Source organism: Rhinoraja longicauda, chromosome 22 (assembly GCF_053455715.1).
Source record: "Rhinoraja longicauda isolate Sanriku21f chromosome 22, sRhiLon1.1, whole genome shotgun sequence".
Taxonomy (NCBI): domain Eukaryota; kingdom Metazoa; phylum Chordata; class Chondrichthyes; order Rajiformes; family Arhynchobatidae; genus Rhinoraja; species Rhinoraja longicauda.
The window spans coordinates 508,067-523,372 of record NC_135974.1 but is presented as its reverse complement, the minus strand read 5'-3'; the positions used below and the strand labels follow the sequence as shown (position 1 = coordinate 523,372).

At 41.9% G+C, this 15,306-nt stretch overlaps 1 protein-coding gene across 7 annotated transcripts in view; it reads right to left on the bottom strand.

Annotated features, from left to right (window-relative positions):
- The window catches only part of ralgapb (Ral GTPase activating protein non-catalytic subunit beta), a 93,554-nt gene extending 79,126 nt beyond the window's left edge, over positions 1-14,428 (bottom strand). For all 7 annotated transcript variants that reach the window (XM_078418571.1, XM_078418576.1, XM_078418570.1 and 4 more), the window contains exons 1-4: positions 14,290-14,428; positions 8,050-8,276; positions 6,273-6,475; positions 5,106-5,269 (exon numbers count right to left, since the gene is read on the bottom strand). In XM_078418571.1, the coding sequence (XP_078274697.1) occupies positions 5,106-5,269; positions 6,273-6,475; positions 8,050-8,235 (553 nt within the window). In that variant the 5' untranslated portion in view covers positions 8,236-8,276; positions 14,290-14,428. The remainder of the gene's footprint in view (positions 1-5,105; positions 5,270-6,272; positions 6,476-8,049; positions 8,277-14,289) is intronic.
- Between the last annotated feature and the right edge of the window lie 878 nt (positions 14,429-15,306).

The following is a 15,306-nucleotide window of genomic DNA, read 5'->3' as shown; positions in this document are numbered from 1 at the left end:
AAAGGTTTAATAGGAATCTGAGGGGTAACTTTTTCACACAAAGGATGGTAGGTGTATGGAACAAGCTGCCAGAGGACGTAGTTGAGGCAGGGACTATCCCAACATTAAAGAAACAGTTAGACAACAACATGGATAGGACTGATTTAGAGGGATATGGGCCAAACGTGGGCATGTGGGACTATAGCTGGGGCATGTTTCCAGTGTGGGGAAGACAGACAAATAAAGCTGGAGTAACTCAGCGGGACAGGCAGCAACTCTGGAGAGAAGGAATGGATGACGTTTCGGGTCCAGACCCTAAAGCCTGTACATCCTCAGGCGGCCAATGAACTTTGGCATGTCTCCAACGACTCTCAGCAATTTTCACAGATGTACCCTCAAGTGTGCGCATGTGCGGGACTCTCGGGCGGGCGAGGCCTGCGGAATCAACGATAATTTCCAGACGCTTTGAAGATGTGTATTACAGAAATGAGTTGCTTAAAGCTTAAATAAAGTTTAAGTAAATTGGAATTCTCATTTGCCTCACAACAATTTAAGCAACTCAATCTCAGAAGTTAAGCAGTGTGACATCGAGATGGAGAAACTATTGAAACCACAACGCTTGGATCTGGATCCCAACTCACCTACTGCTGCAAAGGAATGGAAGCACTGGCTTCGTACACTAAATAACGTCTTTGATGAGTGTGGCGACAATGCACCAGACAAATTCAGGACATTAATAAGCTCTGTCTCTTATGATGTATATGGTTACATAGAGGAATGTACAACTTATGATTCTGCTATTGATGTACTAAGCAGACTTCGTCAAGACACCCAATGTAATATTTGCTCGACACCTCCTTGCTACTCGAATGCAGCGCCGGAGACTCAGGTTCGATCCTGACTACGGGTGCTGCACTGTAAGAAGTTTGTACGTTCTCCCCGTGACCTGCGTGGGTTTTCTCCGAGATCTTCGGTTTCCTCCCACACTCCAAAGACGTACAGGTATGTAGGTTAATTGGCTGGGTAAATGTAAAAATTGTCCCTAGTGGGTGTAGGATAGTGTTAATGTACGGGGATCGCTGGGCGGCACGGACTTGGTGGGCCGAAAAAGCCTGTTTCGGGCTGTATATATATGATATGATGATAAGTTTTTACAAGAACTTCAAAGACTTAGTAAAGACTGTGCCTCCAAAGCAGTTACAGCTGATCAATATCGACAGGAACTTATTCGAGACTCGTTTATCAATGGTTTGGCATCGCCTTTAATACGACAGAGACTATTAGAAAACAAAACCTTGGATTTACAGTCAGCTTACAATCAAGCTTACTCATTAGACTTGGCTCAGAGAAATTCAGATGCTTATGGCTCATCTAATGTGTATTCTGCTGCAACTATTACAAAAGAATCTCACCCAAGTACTAATATGGAGCAAGCTGAAACAATTTCTACTGATAAATGTGCCCTTGCTGCAGCATATACTTATCCAAAAAGGAAGTGTTACTTTTGAGGGGGTAATATTCATAATAGAGAGATATGTCCTGCTCGAGAGGCAACTTGTAATAGTTGTGGCAAGAAGGGACATTATTCTAGAGTATGCAAGTCCAAAGCAACTACTAAAAGTGTGACTGCTGCCATGTATATGCCTTCTTTACGTGCAATTACAGCTGCATTTCCTCAGAGGTTGTCTCATGCAGCTACAACGGTATCCATCAATGGCCATACACTTAATGTACTACTTGATTCTGGACGTTCAGAAAGTTTTATAAGTGAACAAGTTGTGTCTCGACTAAATCTAACCATAATTCCTTCAAATAGAGAAATCTTGATGGCTCTGACATCTCTCAATACTCAAATTATTGGATCTTGTATTGTAGACTTTATTCTGAACAAAACTAGTTATAAATCTGTATGTCTTTTTTCACAAAATGCTGGAGGTCAGGCAGCATCTCAGGAGAGAAGGAATGGGTGACGTTTCGGGTCGAGACCCTTCTTCAGACTGATGAGCAGATGTGGCTGTGGTAGCGAGTCTGTGTCAAAATGTGATCGTAGAGCAGGTGGGCAGGAGAAATCACAGAGGGGGAGCAGCGAGAGAGCATGTTGCTAAACTCTCGTCGAAGCGAGGAGAACTTCTTCAAAGTGGACATACCTTGAGGAGAAACCGCAGTGGAGCAACAGGTAATGTAAGAAAATAACTGCAGATGCTGGTACAAATCGAAGGTATTTATTCACAAAATACTGGAGTAACTCAACAGTTCAGGCAGCATCTCAGGAGAGAAGGAATGGGTGACGTTTCGGGTCGAGACCCTTCTTCAGACTGACCCTGAAATCTGTAATGTCTTGGTATTTTGGAAAATTTGTGTAGCGATATAATTCTAGGTCAGGATTTTCAGAAACAGTACAGATCACTTCAAATAATGTATGAAGGAACTATGCCAGATCTTGTATTGTCAAAGCCACCAGTATTGTGTGTTTTTTCTGCTGCATCTGTTGAATGTCCTTCATTATTCACTAATTTATCCTCTATCATATCATATCATATATATACAGCCGCAAACAGGCCTTTTCGGCCCACCAAGTCCGTGCCGCCCAGCGATCCCCGTACATTAACACTATCCTAGACCCACTAGGGACAATTTTTTTAAACATTTACCCAGCCAATTAACTTACATACCTGTACGTCTTTGGAGTGTGGGAGGAAACCGAAGATCTCGGAGAAAACCCACGCAGGTCACGGGGAGGACGTACAAACTCCTTACAGTGCAGCACCCGTAGTCAGGATCGAACCTGAGTCTCTGGCGCTGCATTCGCTGTAAAGCAGCAACTCTACCGCTGCGCTACCGTGCCGCCCTAAGTGAAAGCCAATTGCTACAAAATCAAGACATTTTAGTAAAGATGACAAAAACTTTATCAACACAGAAGTAACTAATCTTTTACGAGGAGGACACAAGTTGTCGTGGTTAAGGACCCCTTGGAGAGACATAGAAAGAGACTCGGCATTGATTACTCTCAAACTATAAACCAGTTCACTGAGCTTGATGCATATCCATTACCTCGTATAGAAAATATTATCAATACATTAGCTAAGTATAAAGTATTCTCTACTTTTGACCTAAAAAGTGCTTACTATCAAATTCCTTTGAAAGAATCAGAAAAGAAATACACTGCATTTGAAGCAAATGAAAAATTATACCACTGCAGTTCCTTTTGGTGTAACTAATGGTATGGCAGTTTTTCAGAGAGAGATGCGGCACGGACATGATGGGCCGAACGGCCTCTTTCTGTGCTGTAGGACTCTATGACTCTAAATGAGGCTAAGTCAATAATATCAGTGTCATCAATTAATATTCTTGGTTAATGGGTTGGAAATGATATGATCAAGCCTGATTCAGAAAGACTCCGCCCACTCCAAGAGATACCTGTTCCAGCTACATTAAACTCTCTCCAAAGGGTTCTTGGCACGTTTGCATATTATGCTAGATACCAAATTTCTCAGACAAAATTCAACCTTTGATTAGAGCAAAATCTTTCCCCTTGACTCTTCAGCAATTGGTGCCTTTACTTCTTTAAAGAAACAATTAGAATCTGCGACATTACGCGCCATCGATGAGGATCTCCCCTTTGTTGTTGAATGTGATGCCTCTGATTTTGCAGTATCAGCAACATTAAATCAAGGAGGACAACCAGTTGCTTTCATGTCTCGTACTCTCCAAGGTAGTGAATTGTATTACCCACCCATCGAAAAGGAAACTACAGCAATTATTGAAGCAGTGAGAAAATGGAGTCATTTCCTTGCTCGCCAGCACTTCACTTTGATAACAGATCAGCGTTCAGTAGCTTTTATGCTGGATAATCGGAAGCAAACGAAGATTAAAAACAGTAAAATTCATGAATGGAGGATTGAATTATCTGCATATATTCAATTGAGTAAGGATATCCTGGTAAGGATAATGTTGCTCCGGATACATTAACCCGAGCATTTTGTGTCTCTGTTCATTCTTCTGCACTCACTGATCTTCACAATGGGCTGTGTCATCCTGGAGTCACTCGTATGTTACACTATGTTCGTTCCAAAAACTTACCTTTCTCTACAGAAGATGTGAAGATGACGTGTGCTTCATGTAGAATCTGTGCTGAATTAAAACCAAGGTCCTGAAGAAGGAAGATTGATCAAAGCTACTCAACCTATGGAATGTTTGAGTATTGACTTCAAAGGGCCTTTACCATCCTCCTCTCAAAATGTTTATATTCTTACCATAGTTGATGAATATTCGAGGTTTCCATTTGCCTTTCCTTGTCCAAATATGTCAGCCGCTACGGTTATCAAATGTTTAGATCAACTGTTTTCATTCTGTGGATTTCCAAGTTACATACATTCTGATAGGGGCACCTCATTCATGTCAAAAGATTTAAAGGACTACCTTTCTAATAGAGGAATTGCAACAAGTAAAACAACATCATATCATCCTATTGGAAATGGTCAGGTTGAGAGGTATAACGGAATCATTTGGAAAGCAGTGAAACTGGCTTTAAAGTCAAATGACATACCAGATCAGCAGTGGGAATGTTCAACACACAATCAAACCTCCCTTTCTACCGACTCCATCTATACTTCACTGCATTAAGAAAGCAGCCAACATGATCAAGGGCCACTTAAAACCTTCATTCTCTCTTCTCCCCTCTCCCATCGGGCAGAAGATACAAAGTCTAGAAAGCATGTTCCTCCAGATTCAAGAACAGCTTGTTCTCCACTGTTATCAGACTATTGAATGGACCTCTCATATGCTAAGGATGAATTCCAGATCTTCCAATCTCCCTCATATAGCCTTTGTACTTTTTTTAATCTGCACTTTCCCTGTAGATGTAAAACTATATTCTGTCATCTGTTTACTTTCTCTTTTGCTCTACTTGTTATGGTATGGTATGATTTTCCTGGATGGCATACAAGGAACTGTAGATGGTGGTTTACAAAAAAACTCATCAAGTGCTGGAGTAACTCAGCGGGTCTAGCAGCATCATCCGGAAAACATGGATAGATGACGTTTCGGGTCGGGTCCTTTCTCCAGGAAAACAAAGTTCTTCACTGTACACATGATATTAATAAACCGATATCAATCTTTTTACAAACCTGCAATTGTTGGAGCTGCCAAAAGCGTGTCATTAATTTGCAGCAGGAAGAGCAACAGTACTTCCCAGGTTTCTCTCGACATGTTGGCAGATTCATGAGCCAGTTTCTGAACAGCTGCTAGAACCCGCAGACACAACGTAATCTGGTTGTGAGCGTACTCTATTCTGAAAGTAAAAGGAGAATTTTCTTTAAAACCAATTAAGTAACTACGTTTGCGGGGAGTGCGCCCAGTTGTAGCTCCTCTCATAATGCATGGACTGGTTGGTCAGCACTCACTGAGGAGCATTCAGGAGGCAGAACATGTTGCATGCAGGAGCTTCAAGCGTGACAGAGAGGAGTCTAAAACTAGAGAGCACAGGTTTAGGATAACAGGAGAGAAATGTTGAGGAGATCTGAGGCGCAATATTTTCCACAAGGGGTGATGATTATGTCAAACAAATAGGATTACTGTAGATAAGCATTTAGACTCCTTCACAAAAATGTTATCTTCCCTCTAATCTTCAAATACCTTGAAACATAATCCCCAATTCTTGATTCCACTGCTGAAGAAAACAGTTCCTTCCCGCCCAGGTTATAAATTTTATATATCTCAATAGACAATAGGTGCAGGAGTAGGCCATTCGGCCCTTCGAGCCAGCACCGCCATTCAATGTGATCATGGCTGATCATCCACAATCAGTACCCCGTTCCTGCCCTCTCCCCATACCCCCTGACTCCGATATCCTTAAGAGCTCTATCTAACTCTCTCTTGAAAGCATCCAGAGAATTGGCCTCAACTGTCTTCTGAGGCAAAGAATTCCACAGATTTACAACTCTCCGAGTGAAAAGGTTTTTCCTCATCTCTGTTCTAAATGGCCTATCCCTTATTCTTAAACGGTGGCCCCTGGTTCTGGACTCCCCCAACATTGGGAACATATTTCCTGCCTCTAGTGTGTCCAATCCCTTAATAATCTTATATGTTTCAGTAAGATCCCCTCTCATCCTTCTAAATTCCATTGTATACAAGCCCAGTCGCTCCAGTCTTTCAACATACGGCAATCCCGCCATCTCAATTAAACTTTCACTCGGTCTCCTGTTTCATACAAAATTGTATTAATTGTTTAGCTACAATTCATTATACATACTCAATGAACCACAAGGCCTATCAAATGAGATCCATGTACTTACCTAGGAACAAATAGATTCTGTAGATGTTTGAGAATAGTCTGCACATATAAATTTGGGTCTTTGATAATGGGCTGAGGGATAGAATCACGGCGAGATACCAAAGCCATTATCCAGTCAGTGTAAACATCCACGCACAGTTTGACTGTTTCCCCATCCAGCGGCAGAGTCAGTCCATAACATAGCACCTCCATGGTCCATTTCACCTGTCCCAGAGATAAAGCACATCACTCTGTTTATAAATGCTGGCCCTAGTTGCCAAATGGAGTCACTAGCTGATTTCTTCTGAGGGAGTAGTCTCGTAATTTCTGTCAACTGTTATGTTGATGCCACCTTTCCAGTTGTGGTCAGAAATGTGCCCAGAGATATACAGTTACTGGTGACTGCAACTATCAATCTTATTGGATCCATTAGACTGTGGTCTTGGTATTATTTAACAAATCAAAGAGGTTATGCTGAGTTAATCATATTGAACAAAATTTTCAAAAAGTTAGGACAGCTCACTAACTTGCACATTGAAGAGGGAATTAAAGAAGCAATTGAAAAGGAAAATGCTGTAGGTTTTATGGAAAAAGCAGGAAACAGATGGAAATGCTTTTTCAAATAGCTGGCAGTGGGCAGAAAGATCTTCTCGTACTTCAAGATCATTTATAATCTACATTTAAAAAAATTATGGATTGATTAAACTAAATTAATTGGTTTCTTTGTGTAGGAAGGAACTGCAGATGCTGGTGTAAACCATAGATAGACACAAAAAGCTGGAGTAACTCAGCCGGACAGGCAGCATCTCTGGAGAAAAGGAATAGGTGACGTCTTGGGTCGAGACCCTTCTTCAGACTGAGAGTCAGGGGAAAGAGAAACGAGAGATATAGTGCTGTAGAGAGATTTTGAACAAATGAATGAAAGATGTGCAAAAAAGTAACGATGATAAAGGAAACGGGCCTTTGTTAGCTGTTTGCTAGGTAATAACGTGTAAGTGCAAGTGAATACAGTAAATGAGGTTGGAGGAGGTGCAAGTGAATACACTTGCAACTCCTCCAACCTCATCTACTGTGTCCGTTGTTCAAGATGTGGACTCTTGTACATCGGCGAAACCAAACATAGACTGGGCGATCCTTTAGTTGAACACCTTCGCTCAGTCCGCCTGGACCTACCTGATCTCTCAGTTGCCAAACATTTTAATTCCCCCTTCCCATGCTGACCTTTCTGTCCTAGGCCTCCACCATTGTCAGAGTGAGGCTAAACAGGAATAGCATCTCAATATTTCGCTTGGGCAGCTTACAATCCAGTGGTAAGAATTTTGATTTCTATAACTTCAAGTAACCCCTGCATTCCCTCTCTCTCCATCCCTCCCCCACCCAAGTCATACCAGCTTCAAAGTCATCTTGTTGAGTGTCATTGTCTGCATTCGTTCTCACCTAGCAAACAGCTAACAATGGCCTGTTTCCTTTATCATCCTTACTTTTCGCATATCTTTCATTCATTTGTTCTATATCTCTCTACATCACTGTCTATACGTCTCTCGTATCCCTTTCCCCAGTCTGAAGAAGGGTCTCGACCCGAAAAGTCATCCTATTCCTCATCTCCAGATATGCCACCTGTTACTCCAGCATTTTGTGTCTAAATTGGTTTCTTTACTCTCAATATCAAGATTTGGCTTATTTTATAATATAAATTGTTGTATTGGTAAATATTAAATAATATATTAAATTAAAATAAAATATTGAACATATCTTAATCTTCAAGTACAATATAGTGATTGAGCTTAAGGAAAACTTGCCTCTTTGTCAGTTTTGAGAATGCTTTCGTTGCTGCTTGCGGACGAACTATTGAGCCCCTGTCCCAGAGGACGCACCACAGCATGAGCCACATCTTTGCCAACGTTGTTGGGGTAGCTGTGCAGAACACTCATGTGACCTCGGTCACTCTGAATGACGAGCTGCAGTGATCGCCATTCTGAATACATGGTGCACCAGTACCATAAAACCAACTCACTTCAACATCTGTCTGAAATAAATGAGAATCCACACCATGAAAACATGACTTCAGGTTTTAAAGAAACATTTGAAACGCCACAATTTAATTCTGGCTCCAACACCGGGATTAATGGTTATAACATGCAAGGAGGGCATTTGGTCTGTCAAGTCTATACCAGCTCAATAAAAGGGCATTCTAGCAAGTCTCTCACTAATGTAATCTCCCCATAACTCTGCAAATTCTCTCCTTTTAGATACGTATGCAATTTTAATTTGAGGCTGCAGCGTCTACCTCCACTGCAACCCCCGACAACCGCGATCATCCACACTTGCTGTGTAAAAAAGATTCCTTCTGTCAGCTTTGTTTCTTTTAGCAGGCATCAGCATCCTATGTCCCTTCATCCTTGACTCCAGCATCTCCAGGATCAGTTTTTCACTATCTACTCTGTCTGTACCCCTTGGAATTTTAAATACCTCTATCAGAGCCTCTTGCAACCACCTGCCCTACCACATTTCCCAAGAGTGGTCGGATTTTGTCTCTTCTCTAGTAGAGCCATGTACACATTGATTGAGATTCCTAACCACACTTAAATTCCACCTCATCCGTCTAGATAGAGCTCTTAAGGATAGCGGAGTCAGGGGGTATGGGGAGAAGGCAGGAACGGGGTACTGATTGAGAATGATCAGCCATGATCACATTGAATGGCGGTGCTGGCTCGAAGGGGCGAATGGCCTCCTCCTGCACCTATTGTCTATTGAGCACTGTGGCAATTCAGTGAATGTCTGGGAAATTAAAATCGCCTATTACAACCTTTTTGTTCTTGCAGGTATCTGTAATTTCCTGACATATTTATCCACCTAGTTCCTGCTTATGATTGGAGGGGGGGGGGGGGGAGTGCAATAGTGTAATTCACCAGCCAAGTGCTAGATATTACCTGAGCTTCAAAGAGTCTATTGAGGCAGATGTATCAGGTCATTGGAAATCTATTGTAACCGCAGTCAACCAATTATACAATTCTTATATATTGTCCAATGTTGTATGGGGATATGGGACTGTAATTGCTTTACAGTAGTCATTCTGACACAAATTCACTGAAGAAATAATACCACCGAAAGACCACAAAATGAACAGTTTTATCGTTGTTATTTTGGGACCAATTTAGAAATATTTAACATCTCTACCATGAAATAAAACTAATTCTTTCACAATTTTATGTGCTAGGTTATATGTGCTTAAAATTACCACCTGCTGATATTCTACTGCTAGTCTACATGGCTTGTAGCCCAATAGCCATTCACAGACTGCAAAATCAAATCCACTAGGTTTAGAATGCAAATTCTATTTTTAAATATATCATCAGTAATAGTGACAGGATGAGATGGGACTGTAGCTGTAGATTACATTTATTTATCGACTTTTAAAGAAAAGTCGTCCTTATCTGGACAAGTGTTAATGCGAGTGGGGCATTATGAGATGGAGCAGTAAATGTGAGTGTGACATTTTGTGTGGCAATATGCAATTGAACAGAAAAAAGGGAAACATTTTGGAGTTTAAATGAACTAAAATGACATCATGGGTAGATGGTAAACTAGTTTCCTCAGGTAAAAAAGTTTAGAACATAGTCAGAGGAGGAGAAATATTTCTCTTTTGGAATTGTTAATCCAGAGAGCCATGAGCACTTAGCTGTTGCACCGATACCAGGCTTATGTGGTTAGAAATGTAGGCATCAAAAAGCATTGAGATTATGGGGATATGGAGAAATGAAGCAAATATTTGGTCACAATCTTTTAAATTCTCAACATTTTAAGAATCGCAAAGGGTCTGTGGTTGAATCTCATCTACCCTCCGAGATGACCTGGCATTATTTAAGCCAATCAGCAATGGCCATATCCCAACAACTAATAAAGAAATTACATTTCTTCCTCGACATCAATACTTCATTTAAAATTCATTCAACTCAAATGTACTTCCTCCAACAAAATTAGGAAGATCAAAATCCATAACTGCACAATCCTTGTTTTTCACGTTCCTCACTAGGGCGGCATGGTGGTGCAGTGGTAGAGTTGCTGCCTTACAGCGTTTGCAGCGCAGGAGACTCGGGTTCGATGCTGACTACGGGTGCTGTCTGTACAGTATGGAGTTTGTACATTCTCCCCGTGACTTGCGTGGGTTCTCTGAGATCTTTGGTTTCCTCCCACACACCAAAGATGTTTGTAGGTTAATTGGCTTGGTAAATATAAAAATTGTGGTGTTAATGTGCTGGGATCGCTGGTCGGTGCGGACCCGGTGCACGGAAGGGCCTGTTTCTGCGCTGTATTTCTAAACTAAAGCTAAATTAAGTTTGAATTTACATTGTGTATCGCACATCCTGAGAATCTCTGAAGGTGCCTCCTGGACAATAAATTACTTCTGAAGGGCCATCACAGGTTAATGTTTATGTAACACAGCAAGGCAAAAAGTCCCAAGATGCACAGACAAAATTTTACTTCAAGCCATAGAGAGGTATTCCAATTGAAGGGAGAGATGCACATTTGTTTCCAAAATTGGGCTCATTGGTAAGAAGTAAAAGGTAAAAGTAAAAGGTAAAGGTAAAAAGGTTTGTGTGGTTAGAAAACTGTTTAGTGTGAGGTTCCAGAGATCACAGTATATGTCCTTTTATGGAGATACAAGAGACTGCAGATACTGAATTGGAACAAAAAAAAGCTGGTGGAGGTACTCAATAGGTCAGGTACTCAATAGATTCCTCAATGTGGAATCAAAAGGATAGTCAATGAAACTGCATCAGTTTCTCCAGCAGCTTGTTCCCTGCTCCAGATTCCAGCATCTGCAGTCAATGTGTTCCCTTTACTTTATTAGCGTTCAAGAACACGAAAGGTATTTTGCAACTACTGACAAGTTAGGTCACAGCTTAGAGTACTGAGTACCAGTACTGGTCACCACATTATAGCAAGGAAGTAGGAAGGAATTACAGATGCTGGTTTACACCAAATATCGACACAAAATGCAGGAGTAACTCAGTGGGAAAGGCAGCATCTCTGGATAGAAGGAATGGGTGAAGTTTCAAGTTGAGACCTTTCTTCAGACTGAGAGTCAAGGAAGAGGGAGACACAGAGATAAGGAACTGTAAGGTGTGACAACGAGACATCAAAGGGAATAAGGGTCAAGGGAAATGTAAAATAGATCATTGTTAGCTAGGAGGTGAAACAAAGTATACAGAGATATAATTTAATCAGGGAGAGTCAAACTGGTCAGAGAACTAGGATGGGGAGGGATGGAGAGAGCGGGAAAGCAAGGGTTACTTGAAGTTAGAAAAGTCAATATTCATACCGCCGGGGTGTAAGGTGGCCAAGCGAATAGGAGATGCTGTTCATCCAATTTGCTCTGGTCCTCACTCTGACAGTGGAGAAAGGACAATATGGGAATGGGAGGGGCAGTTAAAGTGTTTGGCAACTGGGAGATCAGGTAGGTTTAGGTGGACTGAGCGGAGGTATTCAGCTAAACGATCGCCGAGCCTGCGCTTGGTCTCGCCGACATACGAGTCCACACCTAGCACAGCGGATACAGTAGATGAGGTAGGAGGAGGTGCAAATGAACGTCTGCCTCACCTGAAAAGACTGTCGTGGTCCTTGGACGGAATCATAGAAACATAGAAAATAAGTGCCGGAGGAGGCCATTTGGCCCTTTGAGCCTGCGGTTCTTTGTGATCATGGCTGATCATCCAAAATCAGTAACACGTGCCTGCCTTCTCCCCATATCCCTTGAGATTCCGCTAGCCCCTAGAGAAAGGAGGGAGGTAAAGGGACAGGCATTGCATCTCCTGCAGTTGCAGGGGAATGTACCTGTGGAGGGGGTGGTCTCAACCCAAAACGTCACCCATTCCTTCTATCCAGAGTACTGCCTGTCCCGCTGAGTTACTCCAGCATTTTGTGTCTATTACAGAAAAGATGTAATTTCAAAGATGCATAGAGGATTCACATGCATGTTGCCATGAGTGGAAAGTTGCTACGAGGAAAGATTGGACAGGATGGGCCCTTTTCTTTTGGAACAGAGGAGGTGGAGGGGAAACCTAACTGATGTACAAGACGTTACAAGGGACATTGGTGGAGTAAACAGGAAGGACATGTTTTCCTTAGCACATGGGTCAAATACCACAGGGCACAGATTTGAAGTAATTGGTTCAAGGGAGGTGCTTGAAATTATGTTCTCGACCCTGAATTTAACCATCATTGCTTCTTACTTCAGTGTTAAAGACAAATGCGTTTTTAAATAAGAGATGTAATCATAACTAGGAATGCGGTGTGTCTCTATTTTGAGCTGGGATTCAGGGACATTATTTCTGATGGAAATGGCAAAAGGAGTATCAGCAGATCTCGTAGAGCACGAGAGTCAGAATTTATTCATGCTGGAGAAAGGGTAGAGAAAATATTTGATAGGTGTACAAGATAGTGATTGGTCCCTTTCTTCCTCCTCACCCGAGTAGCTTTCCATACATCTTTTGCTCATCCAATTAACACCCTATCCATATTGAAATCGTAGGGTAGGCAGAAGGAAGCTGTTCCTGTTAACAGACAGTGCAAGAATTGGGAGGTGGAGAATTAAAATTTGGGTACTTTACAAGGGAGAATCAAGAACCTTTTTTATTCAGGAACACAGTACATCAGAGTAGAAACCAAAATTAAGGGGAATAAATAGGAACTGTGCAGCTCTACGATATTAGAACTTACAGGGCAGTGGAGAAAGAGTAGGTGGATGGATTTAACACTGGGGAAAGGGAATGGGTGACGTTTCGGGTCGAGACCCTTACTGAAGAAGGGTCTTAACCCGAAATGTCACCTATCCCTTCTCTCCAAAGTTGCTGCCTGTCCCGCTGCATTACTCCAACATTTTGTGTCTATCTTTGGTGTAAACCAGCATCTGCAGTTCTTTCCTACACAATGGAACTAACACAATGATTCTAATGGAACTGCCATTAATTTGCAGAATGATATTTACCTGTGGCAACAAGAATGAACACAGGTAATGAAAATCCTGGTCAGAGAGTAAGGTTTTAAGGAGGCACCGATTAAAATACCAAGCCCTATCAAACTTCACAGGAAACAACATTCTAATCACATTATCATCTTGGCCAGATGACAGTGCCCTTGACAACGCAATAGTACAACTTCAGAAGTGGAATAGGGTGTAGTTGAATTGAGATTGCCGAATCGAGAAGTGTGACTGAACTTTCGGAACTAAATCAAACAATTTCAAAATACTCATGACACAGAGAATTCAGCATCATTAGCGACAAATCAAGGGTCGGTTCACATCACTCCATGAAATTTGCAACCCCAAAATTATTTTAAAAGAGTTAGTATATCCAATGAAAAAATCAAGCCATTCGATACACAAAATTTGAGTGTTTTTTTAACAATACAAAAGGCAACCTCTTTTTTTGCAGTAAATCATGATTATTAATTTGCATTCAACAAACAAAAAACTCAGTTTGAATAAAGAACATGCGTTTGAAAGTATATACAAGGTAACATGCTAATAAGAACCACAAAGTGGCTGTAAACAACATGCAGGCGGAAGGGTTGGCCCAAACTCCCTTGATCAACTAACACCAGTCCCACCACTTGTTTGACTTTAATTTTATGTTCCCTGTCAATTACGTCCCCTCACACGTCCAGTTCTGATTGTAACATTTTCTTAACGAGTTGTTTAATATTTTGTTCTCAGAAAACAATGACATCAGACTGAAAACTCAAAACATGTTGTAAACCACAAAGGAAGCTTAGCAGTTGAACAATAACTCATTTCCACCTATCATTTGTTGCTATAGTCTTGCTGCGCCTCAATTCCACAGACCCGTATCCGATAAGTTAATGAAACGAGGCTTGTAAAGCGGCAACGCTTATGGAGCAGCCCCAGGCTTTACCTGAACCACAGGCCGCGATGCTCAAAGGGACGGCAAGGAGTGAGAGGCCGACAACTTACGATGACACTCGGAAAAAAACAAATAACAAGGAACATTGCACGCCATCCATCGGGACTTTATTACCTCTGTGGCTACAGAGAGCTGACATATCTCAGGTTCAGTCCGTCCGTCCGACCGCTCTTTCCGTCCCGTTACCATAGAAGACAAGCTACTAGTCGGAAACGAGCCTGAGCCATGGCCGAGGAAAGCCGAAGCTTGCCGAGTGACACCGGAAATAGCCGAGCGCCGTGGCCAGTGCGCTACGTCATCACAGCGGGCTTCGGCGCATGGTGTGGACGCCATTTTGTTGGCAGGTGAAAGGAAAGAAGCGGGAAGCTTTCTGGTGACGAGTTGGGCGGTAGGATTTTGGTTTTGATACGTCTAAACTAACATTTTGTTAGTTACCAACAGGTTTATTGAGGTGTTTACATTATAAAGTTGACTTTACTTCAGTTGTATGCAATCTGGGCTCCAATGATAGGGCCAGATTCCTGGGCGTGTCCATTTTAGCATCGAATTAACATTGCGTCTCAATTTTTGGCTTATAAAAAGGTGCAAATTTGGAGAGCAAAGAACATCATCAAAAATTACTTCACTTTGGAACTATTGAAATCATCACATTTAATGTGCAAGAAGGAACTGCAGATGCTGGTTTAAACTGAAGATAGGTGCAGGGAGCAGGGTTTCAAGTTTCTGAATCATTGGGACCTCTTCTGGGGGAAGTATGACCTGTACAAAAAGGACGGGTTGCATCTGAACCCGAGGGGAACCAATATCCTGGCGGGGAGATTTGCTAAAATAACTGCGGAGACTTTAAACTAGTACGGTTGGGGGGAGGGACTCAAACACAGATAGCTAATAGGCAGTGTGTGAGGCAGGAGGCAGAAAAGGGAAACACTCAGACCCAATATGTAGGAGAGAAAGAAGGGAAAAGAAATAAACTGAGAATAAGAAATGATGGGTCCCTTAAATGTGTATATTTTAATGCTAGGAGCATTGTAAGAAAGGTGGATGAGCTTAGAGCCTGGATTGACATCTGGAAGTATGATGTTGTGGCGATCAGTGAAACATGGTTGCAGGAGGGTTGCGATTGGCAATTAA